Below are 18,270 nucleotides of genomic sequence, written 5' to 3'. Positions count from 1 at the left end.
AATGTAGCCAACTGAGACAAGCTCTAGCCGCATAAGAACTACAAACAGAAGCTTGAAGTGTCAAAGCGGCCACCTCAAAGGCACGTTTTAAAGAGGCCTCTAGCCGCCTGTCTTGCATATCCTTAAGTGCCACACCACCTTCACTGGATGAGTAGTCTTCTTAATGACTGCCGTCGCCAGGGCATCCACCCTAGGTAGAGCAAACTGCTCTAAACGGTCCGCTGAAACCGGATACAGCCTGGCCATAGCCCTGGCTACTTTCAGTCCCCCATCTGGATCCGCCCACTGGGCTGAAATCAACTCTTCATTTTATGTACCAGAAAGACTTTAGAAGGTCGTCTGGTACTAGCCATCTTGGGGTTGACCGCCTGAGAACCCGCAACCTCAGGGTCCTCTATATTCAGGGCTTCCAGCGCCTGAGAGATAAAGGAGGACAACTACCTCTTATGGAAAATCCTCACGGCAGAAGAGTCCTCCGGTTGGTCAGTGAGGACACCATCCTCCACGTCCTCTACTCCCGTCTGCTCCGAGAAAGCCACCACGGAGGAAGCTGTAGGCGACCGTATGCAGGACCCCTCCTCAGTCCCCAAAGAAAGCCTAGGCGAAAACCCCTCCCCCACAACGGAGGAGGTCGCAGCCATGGCACCTGCACCACTGCCCACAGTGCCTGACGCCCCCCCCCCCCCCCGACTCTTCTACCAGCGGAGAAGCTTTGCCCAAAACCGCTACCAGAGCCGGCTCCGTGACCAATCGCAAAATGGCGTGAGAATCACCAGGCTCCAGGAGGGAAAGCACGCTCTCGGGGGGGGGGGGGGGGCACCGCTCCATCAAGTCCCGCCAAATCAGCGCACCCTGCGCTGCATAGGCCCACCGCCAAACACCGTTTCCCACATCGGGAACAGTGTTTTACCGCCTCCGCTGCCATCGCCCGTCCCCGAACAGAAACCCAGCAGGACTTACCGCGGACCGGGAAAGCGAGGGGAACTGACAGCTGAGCCGAAGAAAAAAAAACTCTCCAACTCCACTTTGAGGCAGGCTCAGACAAGCAGGCAACAGAAAACAGGACTTGGACAGCAGTAACACAAACCTGCTCTCAGCAAAAACAGACTTCCCTGTGCTTCTGTGTTTCTCTTTTAAATAAATTCTATGGTTCTCTTTTTTTTTAGTAAGGAGGCAGAAACAAACAGGGAAGAAAGGAACAACAAAAGCCTGTTCAGAGGGAATTTGAGGTGCAGCAGGGACCCAGCAACTGCATATGCTGCCAAAGGGGACACCACCAGTCCGCCACCCCCGGCTCAAACTGGCCACCGGCCCAGGAGCACCCTCAGAGGCCTTGGGCCCAGGAGCTGAAGAAAAAGCCGTCCACCACCTGCTGAGATAGAGACATACTTACTGAGTAAGGAGCTGGCCGTCTGACATCACTGCCTTTAGTTTGTTTATCTCTATCTCCACCTGCTGGTAGGCGGACTTAACCCACTAGTTCCTGGATTCATCTGCTGCAAGTGACAAGGAATCAAAAATTTTAAATCGCATGATTGATCGCATAGACTGTCGCCCTCAACATATAGACTGCAGATGTCAAGTCTCAAAACCGACATGTTGTACTTCAGTTATTAAACTGAAAATAAAATCATTTTTCTTACCTTTGTTGTCCAGTGCTTTATTTTTCTATTCATCTTATTCCTTGTCTCTGGTTCTGCTCCTCTATCTGTGCTCTGAACTCTATTTTCAGGGCCTCCTCTCTCCTCCCTATTTCTTTTCTCTCCTCCTCTCTTCTTCACTTCTTCCCCTATAATATCTTTCACATTCAACTTTCTGCCATTTTTCTTCCTCGTTTCTATCCCTTCCCTTCCCCCATGGGCACCATCTCCTCTCTCCTTCTGTATCTCCTCCCTTCCCCTCTCCTCCATGGGCACCATCTCCTCCGGTCTGTCCTCTCACCCCGTGGGCACCATCTCCTCTCTTCTCTCTAGCGTCTGACTCCTGCAGCAGGAAACAGAAAGTTTCATCAGAGAAGGTGGGATGCTAGAGAGGGAGGGCTCCAGTTACAGAGAGAAGTGGAACAGCATGTGCTTAATGTTGCTGTGTGTACAAGGCAAATTCAGAGTGTGGCGGGCGGCAGGAGAGAAAAGGCTGCAAGTGATAGAACAACCTGCAGGAGCACCGGGGAGGGAGGGGGCAGCAGTAGGAGAGAGCAGCATGGTGCGATTAATCGAGTTAAGATTTCTAGTGCGAGTAATTTTTTAAAAATGCGCGATTAATCATGTTAGGACGCACATTGGATGAAGAGCCCTAATGGTACCACATAGAGAATGACTCGTAAACAAAGACTGTCTCCACTGGCACAAGCCTCGAAAACATATGATTTTATATTTAAATCTTTTCATTAAAGTATAAAAAGGAATATTCTGTACAACTGTTTATAAATCACAAATAGAAAACAACAACTAGCAACTGAAATGCCACCTCTACCCTTCCAACCCCAACAATATCAGACATACCCAAGGAACCCTAATCCATCCTATGTCCAAGGGGACAAAATACAACCTGCTCTGCATGCCCTAGTGGGGGAGAAAAATGAAGCACTGTTATGATTTTTTTAATCTGTGGAAGAATAAGTTTTCAACAATCTCAGGATTCAGTCTAGATCTGCTGTCTTCCCAGTCCTTCCCGCAATAGAAAATGTCCTCTCAAAAGACATCCTGGTAGCAGGAATGCACAGATCCCTCGTGCAAGTTTTGCCAGTTTTGACCAGCGCCTTTTCTTGTTTTTGTTTAAAAAAAAAATAAATCAAAACATCCATCTGCTGCACCACTAAAACATAAATAACTGTCCAGTTCATTAACAGCCTTCAAAGGAGGCACTGTTCCTTGAAACTAAAGGAGAGGAGATTTTTTTACACTAAGGATGTGTCAGGTGTAAGGCTATTCGGCAATCACTTATATAAGCCAATTCAGACCACTGGTAAGTTTCATGTGGTAAGTCAATGTGAGTGGCTAAGAATGTATTTAAATTAGAATTTCACATAAGAAAACTGGCTTCTTTTTGGTAGACCAGTAAATATAACTGAGCTAACCCTATTGCCAGGAAAAAGGCCTAAATTCAACCCTCTTTAGCTCTAGTTTGTGAAGACGATGAAGGATTATAAGATCCATCAGCAGTGATATTTGTGTTTGGGTGCTATCCATACCAGATTTCTAGGACATGCCAGGGAAGACACAAGGGGCCCTGCTTACTAAGCCGCTGTAGTTGCTCCCATTATATTCCTGTTGGGGTCTCTAGCCTTAGCATGCGCTAAAAGGTTTGCATGCCTACAGCACAGCTTAGTAAACAGGGCCCAAGGATTCTGACAGGGTCTCATTTTTCAGATCTATAGCTATGAACAGCCGATGGAAACACATTTCATTAGTCTCAGGAAGTAGACTCCTCAAATTCTGGGTGGAACTTCTTTTTCTCTTTTAAACCTATTTCAAAAATATTCTAACATTTCAAAAGAGTCACTCCATTTCTAAACAATAGGATGATTACTTTAAGCCTTATTTACAAAGACACAAAAGCTGCAGTGCAACCATGTAGGTTTATGCCTACTGCCTATTTCATAACCTACATGTTTACTTCATGACCTCACCTAAGCTACATCCCAAAGCACACCCACAGCTGGACTGTGGAAAAGTTTCATGTTCATTTACACATAGGCCTATAAGAGGCCTTTTATGCATGTATTCTGACATGCACAGACAATCCTTTATAAAAATTACATCCAAAAAGCATCTTTACAAACAAAAATAAACAAACAAAAAAAAACACACACTAGAATTTTTTTCCAGTTTACTGTACCTCGGTTTTCAGTGAAAGTCCACTGTTAAAGAATATGGCAGAAACAGCTATATATGTTATGGTAATTTCTGGCACCAGTGGTCCTAGAACAAAAAGCAAAGTGTTACTGAGAAACTGAACATTATAGAGAGATGTCTTAAAGAAAGACTTTATTACAATTTAAAGAATAAGGCGCTCATTTAGAAACGTGTGACATAAGGCACTTATTTTAGAAGTGCTATTTAAATTTTAGACATGCATAAACAGGCATTTTGACATGTATACTGATTACATATACAAATCCCAATTTTACAAGGCTGAGACATACACATCTAAAATACAAAAACATGCTCAAGGGAAGGAGGCGTGTTTGGATGTCTTTTGAGTGAGCCTGAAAAATAAGTGTATATTCTCCATTTCAGAAGGGAAATGCACCTTGGGGGAAATTCTATAAATGGTACCAAAAATTAGGCAATGATAAAAATCAGCACTTGTTATTCTACATAGGGCACTCCAGGATGAACGTTCTTTATCGAACAGAATTGCGCACCAATTCCACACTCAATTTTGGGTGCAAGGGCTTTCGCCATATGAAACTTGGTATAAATCCAGGCATACAAGTTGGGTGCAAATCCTTTTGTGAATGCCCCAACCCACCCCATGGCCATACCCCCTTTGAGCTACGCGTGATCCAATTTAGGCGCCTACTGTTACAGAATAGCATGCAGCCAGATCAGCACCTAAATAATTAGTGCCAATTAAATGCTTGTTAACTCCAATAATTAAATCATTAGAGCCCATTAACTAATTATTTGGGTGCCAATCTGGGACCTGCATCTAATTTTGGATGCCCTTTATAGAATCCTGGGGCTTATGTCCAAACAGATCAACACAGATTTTCACCTGCTACCTAGGATGTCTAGGTTTCATAAATGTGCTTATATTAAGCAGCGTTCCAATGGAGGGGTAAAGGGAGTGTGTCCCCTTAACCCAAAAGCAATCTAAAAACAGAGGTATGTTCTAGCACACATGTTTATGTGCTCGTGTTGACCCCGTTGATACCGGACACGTTTTATGGTTATAAAATGGACACCACCTATCCAGCACATAAATTTCCATTCCTTGACATATTTTAGAACAGGCTGTACGTCAGCAGATCCTGCTCTAACAGTTGAAGAACATGAGATGTCTTGATCTGGTCATCTCAGTTCCTATTTGTATGTCCTTTCTAAAATGTCCTTGTCCCACATCAACAATGGGAGAGATAATTAGGTGCCAATGGCCCTAAAACTATAGTTTTTTTGTTTTGGGGTTATTTTTTTTTTACTTTTTAAATTTCTGGAATGATAGTTCGGAGCACAGGTAGGGTGGCAAATTATACTATAAGACTGGGCCAACAATGCTAAAGACAGCATTATGAATAATGCTGAAGTGTATTTATTGAAGTGAGGGAACTATTGAATTTAGTACTGGGATGATTGCAGAGTCCTAGCTAGGGTGTATAGAATTACTAGTTTGATAGATACGTAAGGCCTAAACTATGCATTTTATCAATTAGTGTTAGTATTTTATATAGCAACTAGAGAGTGTGAATTAATCTGACAACCTCCCCCCCCCCCCCCCCCCCACACACATATACTGGTCCCAACCTGGACCCATGTACTTTATCCCAGGAAAATAACCCTCCACTACCATTGCCTCTCTAAAACTGTGCCCCAGTCTGCAAAACAGAGTAAAAACCCCTGTAAGGCCACTCCAGACTGCCAAAAGTTATACATACACACAAACACAAATTCCTTTAAAAAAAAAAAATTACCGATTAAAAAAAATTGACTTGCCAAAATTTTCAATAGCTTTTTAATAAACTTTTTCTTCTTTATAAAACAACTCAGATTCTTATCTAGTAACAACAGGTCGCCCTTATTTTATCATAGTCCTCTAATTTATACTGCCATTTTTAATCCCCTATAACAAATAAGAACATAAGCACTGCCATACTGGGACAGACTGAAGGTCCATCAAGCTCAGTATCCTGTTGCCAACAGTGGCGATTCCAGGTCACAAGTATCTGGCAAGATCCCAAAAAAGTAAAACAGATTTTATGCTGCTTATCCTAGAAATAAGCAGTGGATTTTCCCAAGTCCATCTTAATAATGGCTTATGGACTTTTCTATGAGGAAATTATTAAAACCTTTTTTAAACACTGCTAAGCTAACTGCTTTTACCACATTCCCTGGCAACAAATTCCAGAGTTTAATTACATATCAAGCAAAGAAATATTTTCTCCAATTTGTTGTAAATTTACTACTTAGTAGCTTCATTGCGTGCCCCCTAATCCTATTATTTTTGCAAAGAATAAACAAGCAATACAAGTCTACCTGTTCCACTCCACTCAGTATTTTATAGTTCTACTTAATTTTTATCTTATCTGAGTGAGTTCACCTCAGATCACTCTTTCCTCTTGCAAATCATCACAGATGTTACTGTAAGAATGAGATAACCCACTACACTTCCTCAGACTTGCCAATGAAGTCCTAGCATTGTGCTCAGTCCTTCATTCTTTTGAGCATATCTCTGCAACTTGGCAGAATATTAGGCATATTTTCAAAGCACTTAGCCTTCCAAAGTTCCATAGAAACCTATGGAACTTTGGAAGGCTAAGTGCTTTGAAAATATGCCTCTATGTAACCAACCTCATTTCATGGTTTTAAATATGTTGTACACTGGTGTCTGCGCAGACTCTTGTGTTAGAGCTAGTTTGTGTGCAAAACCCCTTTTTACATCAGTGCACTTGGGCCCCGATGCTCAAAGCTTCAGTGCTAAAGCAAACAGCGCCCGTCCCTTACCGCAGCAACAGCACAATACTAATGGCATTCAAATTATGTGTGCTGGGAGACTGAAAGTAAAGAGGAGGAACGTGCCTGGTGCATGCGCACAAGTTTCATGATAAGCACAGCTCTTGTGCACATGCCCAGACTAACCCTGAAGTGATGAATATATCGTCACCTTTCTTCTGCACCTTTAAATATACTTGAAAGGCTTGTATTTAAGTGACTGGCGGTCACTCCTACTCCAACAAGCCATTAGACCACCAGGGTTGGAAGGAGGAAGTTTAGTTCCTTCAGTTGGAAGGGGGAAAGGGAGGGGGGGCTATTCCTGTTCAGGAGATGGACAATTTGGCATTGGCTGAAACTGCGCAGTGAATTTCAGCAGCAGGAAACTTGAACCTGACAAAATTTCAAGGACCTCTCCAGGGGGACACAATAATCACAATAGAAAGAAGCTTCACAATCAAGAGGCACAGACAAAACCTTAGATGATGCTAACTCAAGCCACCAATGTGTGCTTTCACTTTCAGGTTTAATCAGACTTCCCTGTACAGGCTTCCTTCTACTTTTGGAACAAATCAAACATTGCAGATTTTAAACTGAAAAATCATAAATCCTCTCTTCAAACACCCCCCCTCCAAACTCAGCTCCAAGCTGGTGGTAGGTTTTCAGCAGTAAGAGCAGGGTTTGTTTGTGTGCTGTTCTCTGAGCCCTGGGAGGGTATAGCAAATGCCCTGATTAACGTCCATTTAACTATATTTAAATACAATTTGCGACCAACTTTAGCACTCTAAGATTTCGTACTCACTTTCAGTTTAGAAAACATATAAAACCTTTTCTAATTTGTAAAGCTGTTTTGTGTACCATATTAGTTTGTTTAGTTCAATTATTTGTGGTTCCTGGATAGTTTGGTCGAGCTCTTGTTCATTGGACTCCATCCTTGAACTTAATAGGTATAGGCAGAGTTCTTGTACCAAGTAGAGCGCTGCCGAGCCCGGTACTCGGACCAGGTTCTGCTTGTTAACCGGACAACCCCGGGTTTCACCTGCGGTGACCGTCGTTCCCCAGAGGTTGAGCCCCTAGGTGCGGGCGGCCTGCAGGGCTTACGAGATGGAGCAGGAAGCGGGGTGATGAACGTGATGGCCAGACAGGCAGCAGGCAAGAGAATGATCCAGGTACAGGCAGAGTCAGTAGGTAGGCAGCAGGTCAAGAGAGTAATCCAGGTACAGGCAGGGTCAGTAGGCAGGCAGCAGGTCAAGAGAGTAATCCAGGTACAGGCAAGGTCAGTAAGGCTTGCAGCAGACACGAGAGTAATCCAGGTACAGGCTAAGTAAGCAACGAAGAACAAAGTAGAGGAGAAGCACACTACTGAGCAAGTAACACCTACCAAAGTAGAAGCCGAAGCAAGGAGTCTAGGGAGAGCTCAGCTGATAAAGTGCTGGCGTCTGACATCAGCAGGGAGAAGGGGCACAGCCATAGGACAAGAGCAGGGGAAGGAGGAACCGGAAGACCAATAGGAGGAGAAGCAAGGGAAGCCAGGCAGAGGAATAGCAGACCCAGGTGGGTGGAAGCAAAGCAATCAAGGAGCCTGGAAGCCAGGCAGAGAGAGAGCAGAGCCAGGTGCATGGAAGCAAAGCAATCAAGGAGTCTGCAGCCAGAGAAGAACTACACACACATTGCTCAGGGCTGTGCCAGTCAAGTGTGCGTGTCGACTGGACCCTGCGCAGCCCGAGGACACCGCTTGTGTTGAGGTAGGGGACATGACACCCCCCACTACCCTTACACAAAGTCTAGTGCACTCTATTGCAACAGCCCCACTGTGAGCTAAAGTGTTCTTTTGACTGACTAATAGGCAGATGCTCAAAACTCCAGCACTGTTCCGAACAGTGCGAGAAAAATCAGAGTGACAAAAGGTACTATCTAATGCTCAACGCTAATTATATGCAAATTTAGGCACACTGTTAGTGCTGAGTATTAGGATGTTCAGGAGGAGAACTGGGAATGGCGCATGTGCTTGTTCATATCCAGAATGAGAGAAGGGAGGAGGAAGGGGGGGGGGGGTCCCAGCTCCAGACCTTTGGAAGTAGGAAGGCTGATGAGGAGCTATTTTAGATCTGGTCCTTAGTGGAACACAAGATTTTATGTTAAGTAGCAATGGTGTTGGGGCCACGTTCCAACAGCAATTATAACATAATCAAACTGGCTTAATAACTGGAGTGAGGACACTAACGGAATATAGAAGCACCTAGACATGCAAATAGCAGATTTCAAAACAACTAGTTGCACATGGCTGCCATCTGCACAAGTAGAATCCTCAGGATGTAGAGATTTCAAAGTGGTATGGCGAAGGCATGGTTTAGGTGTGCCAAAATAGATGTGGACTTCCTATTTTATAATGGGAAGTCAGGTCTACAGAAAAGAAAAAAAAAGGTGAAATTAGGTCCTACCTACTAAATTTTCTTTCCTTTAGTCCCTCCGGACCGGCCCAGTTGAAATTGATGGGATGTGCATGCCTTCCAGCAGGTGGAGACTGAGAACATAGAATCCTGAGAGAGCCCAGCTCAGACTTATCAAGTCTCAGTATATCAGAAACAAAGCAGAAGAAAGAAAGGAAAACCACCATTTGTGCTCCATTGTGCTGCAGCCACTCATAGAAAGAGCAATAAGTATGCTGGCACCTCAGATGTACCTGTGTGCTCACCCAAAGTCAGGTGTTTGTAGTCGGGCCTGAATGCGAGCACACTATAAGTTACCGGAAATGTGTTAGAATCACTATCCTCGTCTTCCACTCTCTAAGAATGGAAGAGGAAAATGAAACTAAATTTAGGATTCTCCCTATTGGGCTCCCACACAACTCAATCAGCCACAGGGTTCTTTTCAATGCAATAAATTGGTATTTATTTTAAATTCTTTAAATTCAACCTCAAAGTAAATTAAAGACAAACTTACAAAATTATACAATGAATCCTACAATTTATGTACATGAATAACCCTTTTCTTTTAAAAAGAAATATAAACTCGCTTCTTTTCTATTTTCAGGTATTCTTACCACAGAACCAGAACAGACATCAGATAAGTATTGTTTTTTTTTATTCTCACTAAACCTTTCCCCTGTTAACAATTCTTTGTACTCTCTCAAAGGATGTTTCTCCGGACTTTGATACTTTGTGTTTCCCTTTATGTTTTGCAGGAAACGTCTTCTTCCCCCCCCTTCAGAAACAGGTAAGTATTTGGTTTGGAATTTTTTCCTCTTCTCTCTTTTTCCTTTTTTCCCCTTTAAAATAAGTAACACCCACTTTCCCCTTGATACTCAGTCCCAGTATCTCAGTCACTTAGCTGTCGGTGTCTCAATTCCTTTGGTTCTAAGCGTGCCGGTGAAATCTTTCTTGCTCCGGGGCCCTTGTAGATTTTCTGAAATGCACGGCTGGTCTTCCTCCTAAACCTCCCCTCAAAAACAAAGTAAATGGAGGGAAAACCCTGTCTGCTCTGGATAACGGCAGAAATTCTGCTTCTAGGAGAATTTTACACTGTGGCCCTCTGTCTCTTAAAATTAAAATAAGTTCAGTTTGTCCCTTTCTCTCACGTCTTCTCCTTTTCTAACTATTTTTTCTTTCCCTAACTAACACTAATGTAATAGTGTTGGCCGGTCTTAGGCACTGACGCTACTCTTCCACAGTATTTTATACCACTTTACATTCCATTCATACTTCTATACAGTTTTCTAGCCACTTTATTAATTTAACCCTTAACTCCTAAAAAAACTATCTTAATGCAACTTTGCACATAAACAAAGAACAAAGTTTTGGATTTGCTTATTTTTCTTTTTTTTCATTTTTTCTTAACCATTAAGAAGTACTGTACTCCACAAAGAAAACAATCATATACCGAACAAATTTAAAGTAATTACAATGGTGCAGGGAAGGCACTGGGGCGGTCCAGAGGGACTAAAGGAAAGAAAATTAGCAGGTAGGACCTAATTTCACCTTCCTTACTGTCCCTCCAGACTGGCCCAGCTGAAATGATGGGAAGTATCAAAGCAGTCTAATTCGAAAGGGACCCAACAGCCCCGCCATCGACACCCGCTGACCAAAAAACTACATCTCTACTCGCTTGAACATCTACTCTATAAATGCTTGACAAAAGAAGAATGTAAAGAAGACCATGTAGCTACCTTGCAAAATATCTACTGGACACACTAAAGAAAACGCCGCTGGAATGGATTTGTTCTTTAAAATATATGCTGAAGTAATCATTTCCTTGATCTGCCTGAATAAAGTAGCCTTAGATGCCGCCAAACCTCTACGACCACCTCCAAGGAGCACAAAGAGACAGTCCGAAAGTCTAAAGTCCTCAGTTCGCCTTATATAGGCTTTCAACACACTGTGAATATCTAGCTTAGGTAGAAATGAGGGAACTGATCTTAAGACTAAATGATTGTTGAAGAACTGCAAAAAATGTTGCTATTTACAAGATAAAGCCTGTAATTCTGACACACGCCTTGTGGAAGAAATAGCTACTAAAAACACCGCCTTCAAAGTAAGATCTTTGAGAAATATGGAGACTAAGGGCTCAAAAAGAGCCTGTATCAGCATCAGAAGCAAGAGATTGAGATCCCACAAAGGAAAACGATGCTAATGCAGACGTAAAACTTGAACTCCCTTGAGAAAACGAATGATATCCAGATGACTATTTAAGATTTTACCCTTCACTCGTCCTCAAAAAGAAGCTAAGGCTGTGAGCTGAATGTTAAGCGAAGCCAATGCTAAACCTTTATCCAGACTACCTTGTAGGAAATCTAGTACTTGTGGTATTGTAGCATAAAAAGGAGAAGCTCCCCGAACCTCAAACCATGCCTCAAAAATCGCCAAACCCGGATAAAAGCTAAGGAAGTAGACCAACGACAACCCGCCAGCCACGGACAGATTAATGCATCTAACCCCTCGGAGGACTGGTCCTTTCTGTGACTGAAAAAATATGGTAGTTTGGCATTCTGGTGAGTTCCCATTAAATCATCACCGGACAGCCCCATATCTGAACTACCAAGCTAAACGACTTCACACTGAGCGACCATTCCCCCAGATCTAGGGCTTGCCGACTGAGGAAATCTGCTTGAACATTGAGGATCCCCACTACATGAGAGGCGGACAAATCTAGCAGGTGTATCTCCGCCCACAGCATGATTTCCCGGGTCTCCTGCGCAAGAATGGGACTCCTCATATCCCCTTGTCTGTTGAGGTACACCACTGCCGTAGCATTGTCCAACAGTACTTGTACTGCTTCTCCCTGCAGAAGCTCCTGAAAGTGAAGCAATGCCAGTCAAATCACCCTGATATCCAACAGATTGATGGAACACATGGATTCCTTCACTGACCAGAGTGCCTGTGTCAGATAGCCTAAGCACAGAGCTCCCCAACCTTTGAGACTGGAATCTGTGGACACTTCCATCCTCTGAGGAGAGTCTAGCAGTCGACCCGCTGACAAATTACTCAACCGTAACCACCAATGGAGATCCTGACGAACCTGCCCTGGCAAAGTCAAACTGTCCTCCACTGAATCTCTTTAGAGAGACCATCTGGAAAGAAGGGAATTCTGAAGAGTTCTCTTATGAGACGTGGCCCACTGTACTGTCTTGATGGATGCCACCACTGATTCCAGTACCTGAAGGTAAAGCCGAGCCGACGGATTTGGCTATCTGCAGAGGTCCTGCACCTGCTGCTGAATCTTGAGAATGTGATGAACGGTATCAAATGTCACTACTAGGTAGTCCAACCTCTGCAATGGTACTAGACGACTCTTGTGGATTATCACCCAACCTAGTGATTCCAAGAATTGAACAATTTGTGTTGTAACTTGAGAACTTTCTTGTAATAACTTTGTGCAAATTAACCAATCGTTCAGGTCGGGATGCACCAAAATATCTTTTTTGCAAAGTGCCGCCACTACTACCACCATGACTTTGGTGAATGTTCGAGGAGCTGTGGCAAGGCAAATGGCATTGCCGTAACCTGAAAATGCTGGCCTGACACGCAAAATCATAGGAAGCAATGATGCATCTGGCGAATAGGAATGTGGAAAAGATCGAGTGCGGTGAGAAACTCTCCCGAGTGAACCGCTACTATAACTGATCTTAGGGTCTCCATACAAAAAGGAGATACGCAAAGAGCCCTGTTTACTTTCTTGAGATTCAGAATTGGACGAAAAGATCCTTCTTTTTCTTGGGACGACAAAACGTATATAATACCTGCCCTTGCCCCATTCCTGAACCGGTACTGGGCAGACTGCTTGTAAAGCAATTAATGTGTCTAGAGTGTCTCTTACTGCTCGAGCCTTTACCCCAGACTGACAAGGGGACTCTATAAAAACATCTGGCAGAACATAAGTGAATTTGAGAGCATAACCGTTCCGAATAATTTCGAGAACCTATTGGAAGTAATTTGGACCCACCTCCAGTAAAACTCCTTTAAGCGACTTCCAACTGGTACTGGAGGCTGGACCAGCAAAACTTCATCGTGCTGCACGACTGGAAGACTGGGAAGAGAAGGAACCATCCCTGCTTCACCGCTTACCCCCACGAAAGGACTGATTTCGCTGAAAGTAACAAGAACTTTGAAACGGAGTCTTTCTGCTAACGCAGAAACACCAAGCATCACGCCCTTGACCTCAACCCCTTGCGAACAGTCGTCGCACAATCCTCTGAAAGGCTAGGCACTTTGGTATCTCCTAAACTTTTGACCAGCTTGTCCAAATCTTCTCCAAACAATAGAGACCCCCCCGAAACGGAAACTTACTCAGTTTGGACTTTGAAGCAACATCTGCAGACCAATCTCTGGGCCAAAGAGTCCTAAAGGCTGACACTCCCAGAGCCATGGATTTAGCAGAAGCCCACAGTAAATCATAGAGGGCATCTGAAAGAAAAGCAGAGCCCATCTCAATCTTAGCTACCTCTATCCAACTATCTATCCAATACTCTTTCCAACCATCAGAAACAAGCACGGGCCACCAGAGCCCCAGAGATGGCCACTTGAACACCTAATGCTGAAACATCAAAAGAATGCTGCAAAGTGCGCTGCGTACATCTAGTAGCACTATAGAAATGATAAGTAGTAGTAGTTTATCTTGTGAATATTGTGGTGGCGAATTTGTCTTTTTTCTATGGCTATTATTTCAATACTCACAAATAAACAATCTGCAACAAGTGTGTAGTTATAACAAAGAAACTATCAAACACATCACTCCAATATAGTGTCACACTGGGGATTCAGATCTGAAGGATAAAATATATTAAATTTTAAAAAATAGCCTCAGTGTAACAGGGAGCCTGACTTTTATGCTCCACTGTAAATATTGCCATCACTAGCTTCCACCACCTTCCGAAAAAAAACTCCCAGAATATTTCAAAAATTCTAAAGTGGGTGAAAAGTCTGTGTTTAAAAAACAGAAGGGAGGGTAACACAATTTAACATAATACAGATCCAAATACCCACAACACTAAATCTCACTATGAATATAAATACATTTAGCTTTCAGAGGCCAAAACCTCCTTCCTCAGATCAGTATAGTGATTTTACAATATCCTATCCTGACCTGAGGAAAGGGGTTTTGTTCTCCGAAGGTTAGTCAAAATATATTAAAATTAGTCCAATAAAGATTACCTTATTTCCATGTTCTATTTATAAGCATTTATTAACACAGCTACAATACTACTTTATCCTAAAGCAAAAAAATAAAATATATATTTTACTTAGTTTGTTCTCTGGTTTCTGCTTTCCTCATTTTCTTTTCACTGTCTTCCTTCCATCCAGCATCTGCCTTCTCTCTCTCTCTCTCCCTGCCATCCAGTTTCTGCCCTCTCTCTCCTGTCCCCTCCATCCAAAGTCTGCCCTCTCTCCCTGCCCCTTCCATCTAGGATCTGCCCTCTCTCCATGTGCATCTCCTTCCTTTGTCTTTCCTTCCCTCCATCCTTGTCCAACATTTCTCCTCTCTTCTCTCTTCCATCCATGTGCATTTCCTTCCTGACTTTCCTCCCCTCCATCCATCCATGTCCAACAACTCTCCATTCTCCCCTGCACTCTCCTCAATCCACCCATATCAAGCAAATTTCCTCTCTCCCATGCCCCCATTCATCCCTCCATATCCAGCAATTCTCCATCTATGTCCAGGAACTCTCCATTCTCCCCTGCCGTCTTCTCCATCCACCCATATCCTGCAAATTTCCTCTCTCCCCTGCTCCCATTCATTCATCCATGTCCAGCAATTCTCCTCTCTCCCCTGCCCTCCCCTCCTCTCCAGTGATCTCTTCTCTCCCCCATGCCCTCCCCTTCTCTCCTCCATGCCCTCCCCTTCTCTCCATGTTCAGCAATCTGTTCTCTCCCCCTGCTCGCCCCTCCCATCCATGTCCAGCATTCTCCTCTCTCCCCTGCCCTCCCCTCCAGCGATCTCTTCTCTCCCCATGCCCTCCCCTTCTCTCCATGTCCTCCCCTTCTCTCCATGTTCAGCAATCTGTTCTCTCCCCCTGCTCTCCCCTCCCATCCATGTCCAGCATTCTCCTCTCTCCCCTGCCCTCTCCGTTCCTTCCTTCCTTCACCTGACTGCTGCCCCCACAAATACAGGAGGCTCTCTTTAACAGTCCCACTCCCTATCCCTCTGAGTCCTTCCTTTCCGCCCACGGCAGCCCTCCTCCTCCGCTCTGCCCCTCCCCCCCCCGTATCATAACCCTTTACTTCCCGTGGTGGCAGCGGCATCAGTTCCGTTACGAAGAAGGCACTGTAGGCTCCCCTCCGGCTTCAGCTTCTCCCTTCGCTCTTCACACAGTGAGTGTCCCGCCTTCGCGGAAACAGGAAATGCGTCATCGCGAAGGCGGGACACTCACTGTGTGAAGAGCGAAGGGAGAAGCTGAAGCCAGAGGGGAGCCTGCAGACAGTGCCTTCTTCGTAACGGAACTGACGCCGCTGCCACCACGGGAAGTAGAGGGTTATGACATGGGGGGGGGGGCGGAGAGGAGGAAGAGGGCTGCCGAGGGCGGGAAGGAAGGAGGAGGAGGGTTATACCGTCGAGGCGCCTATGGAGGGGGGGTGCCTGGAAGCAGCGGGAGCGGCGGAGCACCCCCCTTGTGCTGACACCCGGAGCGGACCGCCCCTCCCCCTTGCTACACCACTGACGCCAACAGAGTAGAATAGAACAGACAAGCCACAGTAGGATTTGAGCAGGGCTCTCCTGGTTCTCAGCCCTCTGCTCTAAACATTAAGCTACTCCTGCATTTACAAGAGAAAATATTTTTTCCCACTCAATGCATAATTAACCACTGTAATTTGTTGCTGGAGGGCATAAAAGCAGTTAGCATACCTGGGTTTTAAAAATATTTGGACAAATTCCTGGAGAAAGAGTCCATACATCATTAGAATGCACATGAGCAAATACACTGCTTATGCCTGGTATGAGGGAGAATGGAATCTGGCAACCTGCCAGGCTCTTGTGACCCAGATCGGCCACTGTTGGAAAGCAGGATAGATCTTTGGTCCGACCCTGTATCAGGGGTAGCAGAGCATCTGTTTTGGTTGGAAGGGCCAAACAAAACAATTTTCAGTCCTGACCACAAGCTTTCTAATTGCTGATGTTATGTTGGGCCAAATATCAGTAGGGCCATGGTCCCAGGGGTCCACCCCCTTCTGCTGTCTGTGACCAGTAAGGTATTCTTAGGTTCTCACTTAAAGGACAGATCGCACTCTTAACTTAGCATAGCCAGAACGGGCAGAATGGAAAGAGATTTTGGACTTGACTTCAGCTTTTTTTCAGTTGTAGCTCAAGGCAAATTACACTTAGGTACAGAAGGTATTTTCCTGTCCCCAAATGACTTAACATATAAAGAATTTTTTTTCTTCCACTGAATGCCCCTGGGGAACAATGTATTATAAATCAGGCACTAGAGCCCACAGTCCTGAAACCTTAGTACTGCACACTTGGTATGCATCACCTCTGTTCACTTTTATAACCCCAAGCAAATCAAAACTTCTCTCAAGCTCAGTGATTTTCAACATTTTGCAGCACATTAACAAGGTACAAAAATTGTCAAAGCACACAGTTTTTTAAGGAATATTAAGATTGTGTTAAAAAGTTCAATAATTAAATTTTTAATCATTGTGTTATCTTTATAGTTGAATATTTTTTATTGAAGACACAAGCTGGCAAATGGGGCAACAATACACTTTCAAGATAACAAAATTAGCCACAAATAACATGCATTCAAAAACAATTTTAAAGTCAGTACCCCCCACCACCACAACAGTGCTGGTGGTGACCACATTCATTATTATTATTATTATTTACTGCATTTGTATCCCACATTATCCCACCTATTTGCAGGCTCAATATGGTTTACATTGTTTTGTTATGACATTGTCATTCCAGAATATTAGATACAGTTAGTAGTGTGCACAGATTAAATAGGGAAGAAAGAGGAAGTGATTAGGCGGGTGATTGTAGAAGAGGATTTTCATAGCTGGTTGGGAAAGTGGATCAGTGAAGCTATTGGTTCTCGTTGTAGGCCTTGTTAAAGAAGTATGTCTTCAGAGATTTGCGAAAGTTATTTGTTTCAACAATTGATTTCAGGTCTGTGGGTAGAGCATTCCATATCTGCGTGCTCATTTAAGAGAAGGCAGTGACATGCATCAGCTTGTATTTTAGTCCTTTACAGCTGGGGAAGTGCAAATTGAGAAATTTGCGGGATGTTCTTGTGGCGTTTCTGGGAGGTAGGTCCACTAGGTTCAGCATGTAGATCGGGGCGTCTGCGTGAATGATTTTGTGTACTATCGTACATAGCTTGAACGCAATGCGTTCCTTAAGTGGGAGCCAGTGCAGTTTCTCTCTTAGGGGTTTTGCACTTTCATATTTAGTTTTTCCAAATATGAGTCTGGCGACGGTATTCTGGGCTGTTTGGAGTTTTTTTGATAGTCTGTTCTTTGCAGCCAGCGTATAGTGCGTTGCAGTAGTCCAGATGACTTATTACCAACTAGTAAAAAAGGCCCGTTTCTGACACAAATGAAACGGGCGCTAGCAAGGTTTTCCTCGGAGTGTGTATGTTTGGGAGAGTGTATGTGAGAGTGACTGTTTGAGAGTCAGAGTGAAAGTGTGTGAGAGAGAGTGAGTCTGGGTGTGAGTGTGTTTGTGAGAGAGTGTGTGTGTGAGAATGAGAGTGTGTGCAAGTGTGTATGTGAGACACACTGTGAGAGAGAGTGTGTGTGTGTGGGCGAGAGAGAGAGTGTGTGTGAGACACAGATTCTCTGTTTGAGTGAGTGTATGAGACCAAGCGAGTGTGTGAGTGACTGTGTGGCACATAGAGAGTGAATGTGATACAGTGTGAGACAGAGTGTGTGAGAGTGAGAGTCAGAAAGACATTGTATATCAGAGAGAGAGTGTGAGCCGTGCCCTCCCAATCCATGGCCATCTGTCCCCTGGCCCCTCCATTCATCCTTTTCCAGCAATTCCCCTCTCTCCCTGAGCCCTGCCCTCCCAATCAATGCCCATCCATGCTCCTCTGTCCCCTGCCCCCTCCATTCATCCCTTTCCAGCAATTCCCCTCTCTCCCTGAGCCCTGCCCTCCCAATCCATGGCCATCCATGTTTCTCTGTCA

General features: G+C 44.3%; 1 protein-coding gene across 2 annotated transcripts in view; it reads right to left on the bottom strand.

Moving 5' to 3' along the window:
• SLC10A7 (solute carrier family 10 member 7) overlaps positions 1-18,270 on the bottom strand; it is a 366,690-nt gene that overhangs the window by 344,093 nt on the left and 4,327 nt on the right. For both annotated transcript variants that reach the window (XM_030191671.1, XM_030191672.1), the window contains exon 2: positions 3,838-3,920. In XM_030191671.1, coding sequence (XP_030047531.1) covers positions 3,838-3,920 — 83 coding nt within the window. The remainder of the gene's footprint in view (positions 1-3,837; positions 3,921-18,270) is intronic.

This window comes from Microcaecilia unicolor, chromosome 2, assembly GCF_901765095.1.
Source record: "Microcaecilia unicolor chromosome 2, aMicUni1.1, whole genome shotgun sequence".
Classification (NCBI taxonomy): Eukaryota; Metazoa; Chordata; class Amphibia; order Gymnophiona; family Siphonopidae; genus Microcaecilia; species Microcaecilia unicolor.
The sequence above is the reverse complement of the archived record's forward strand: the minus strand, read 5'-3'. Positions and strand labels throughout refer to the sequence as shown.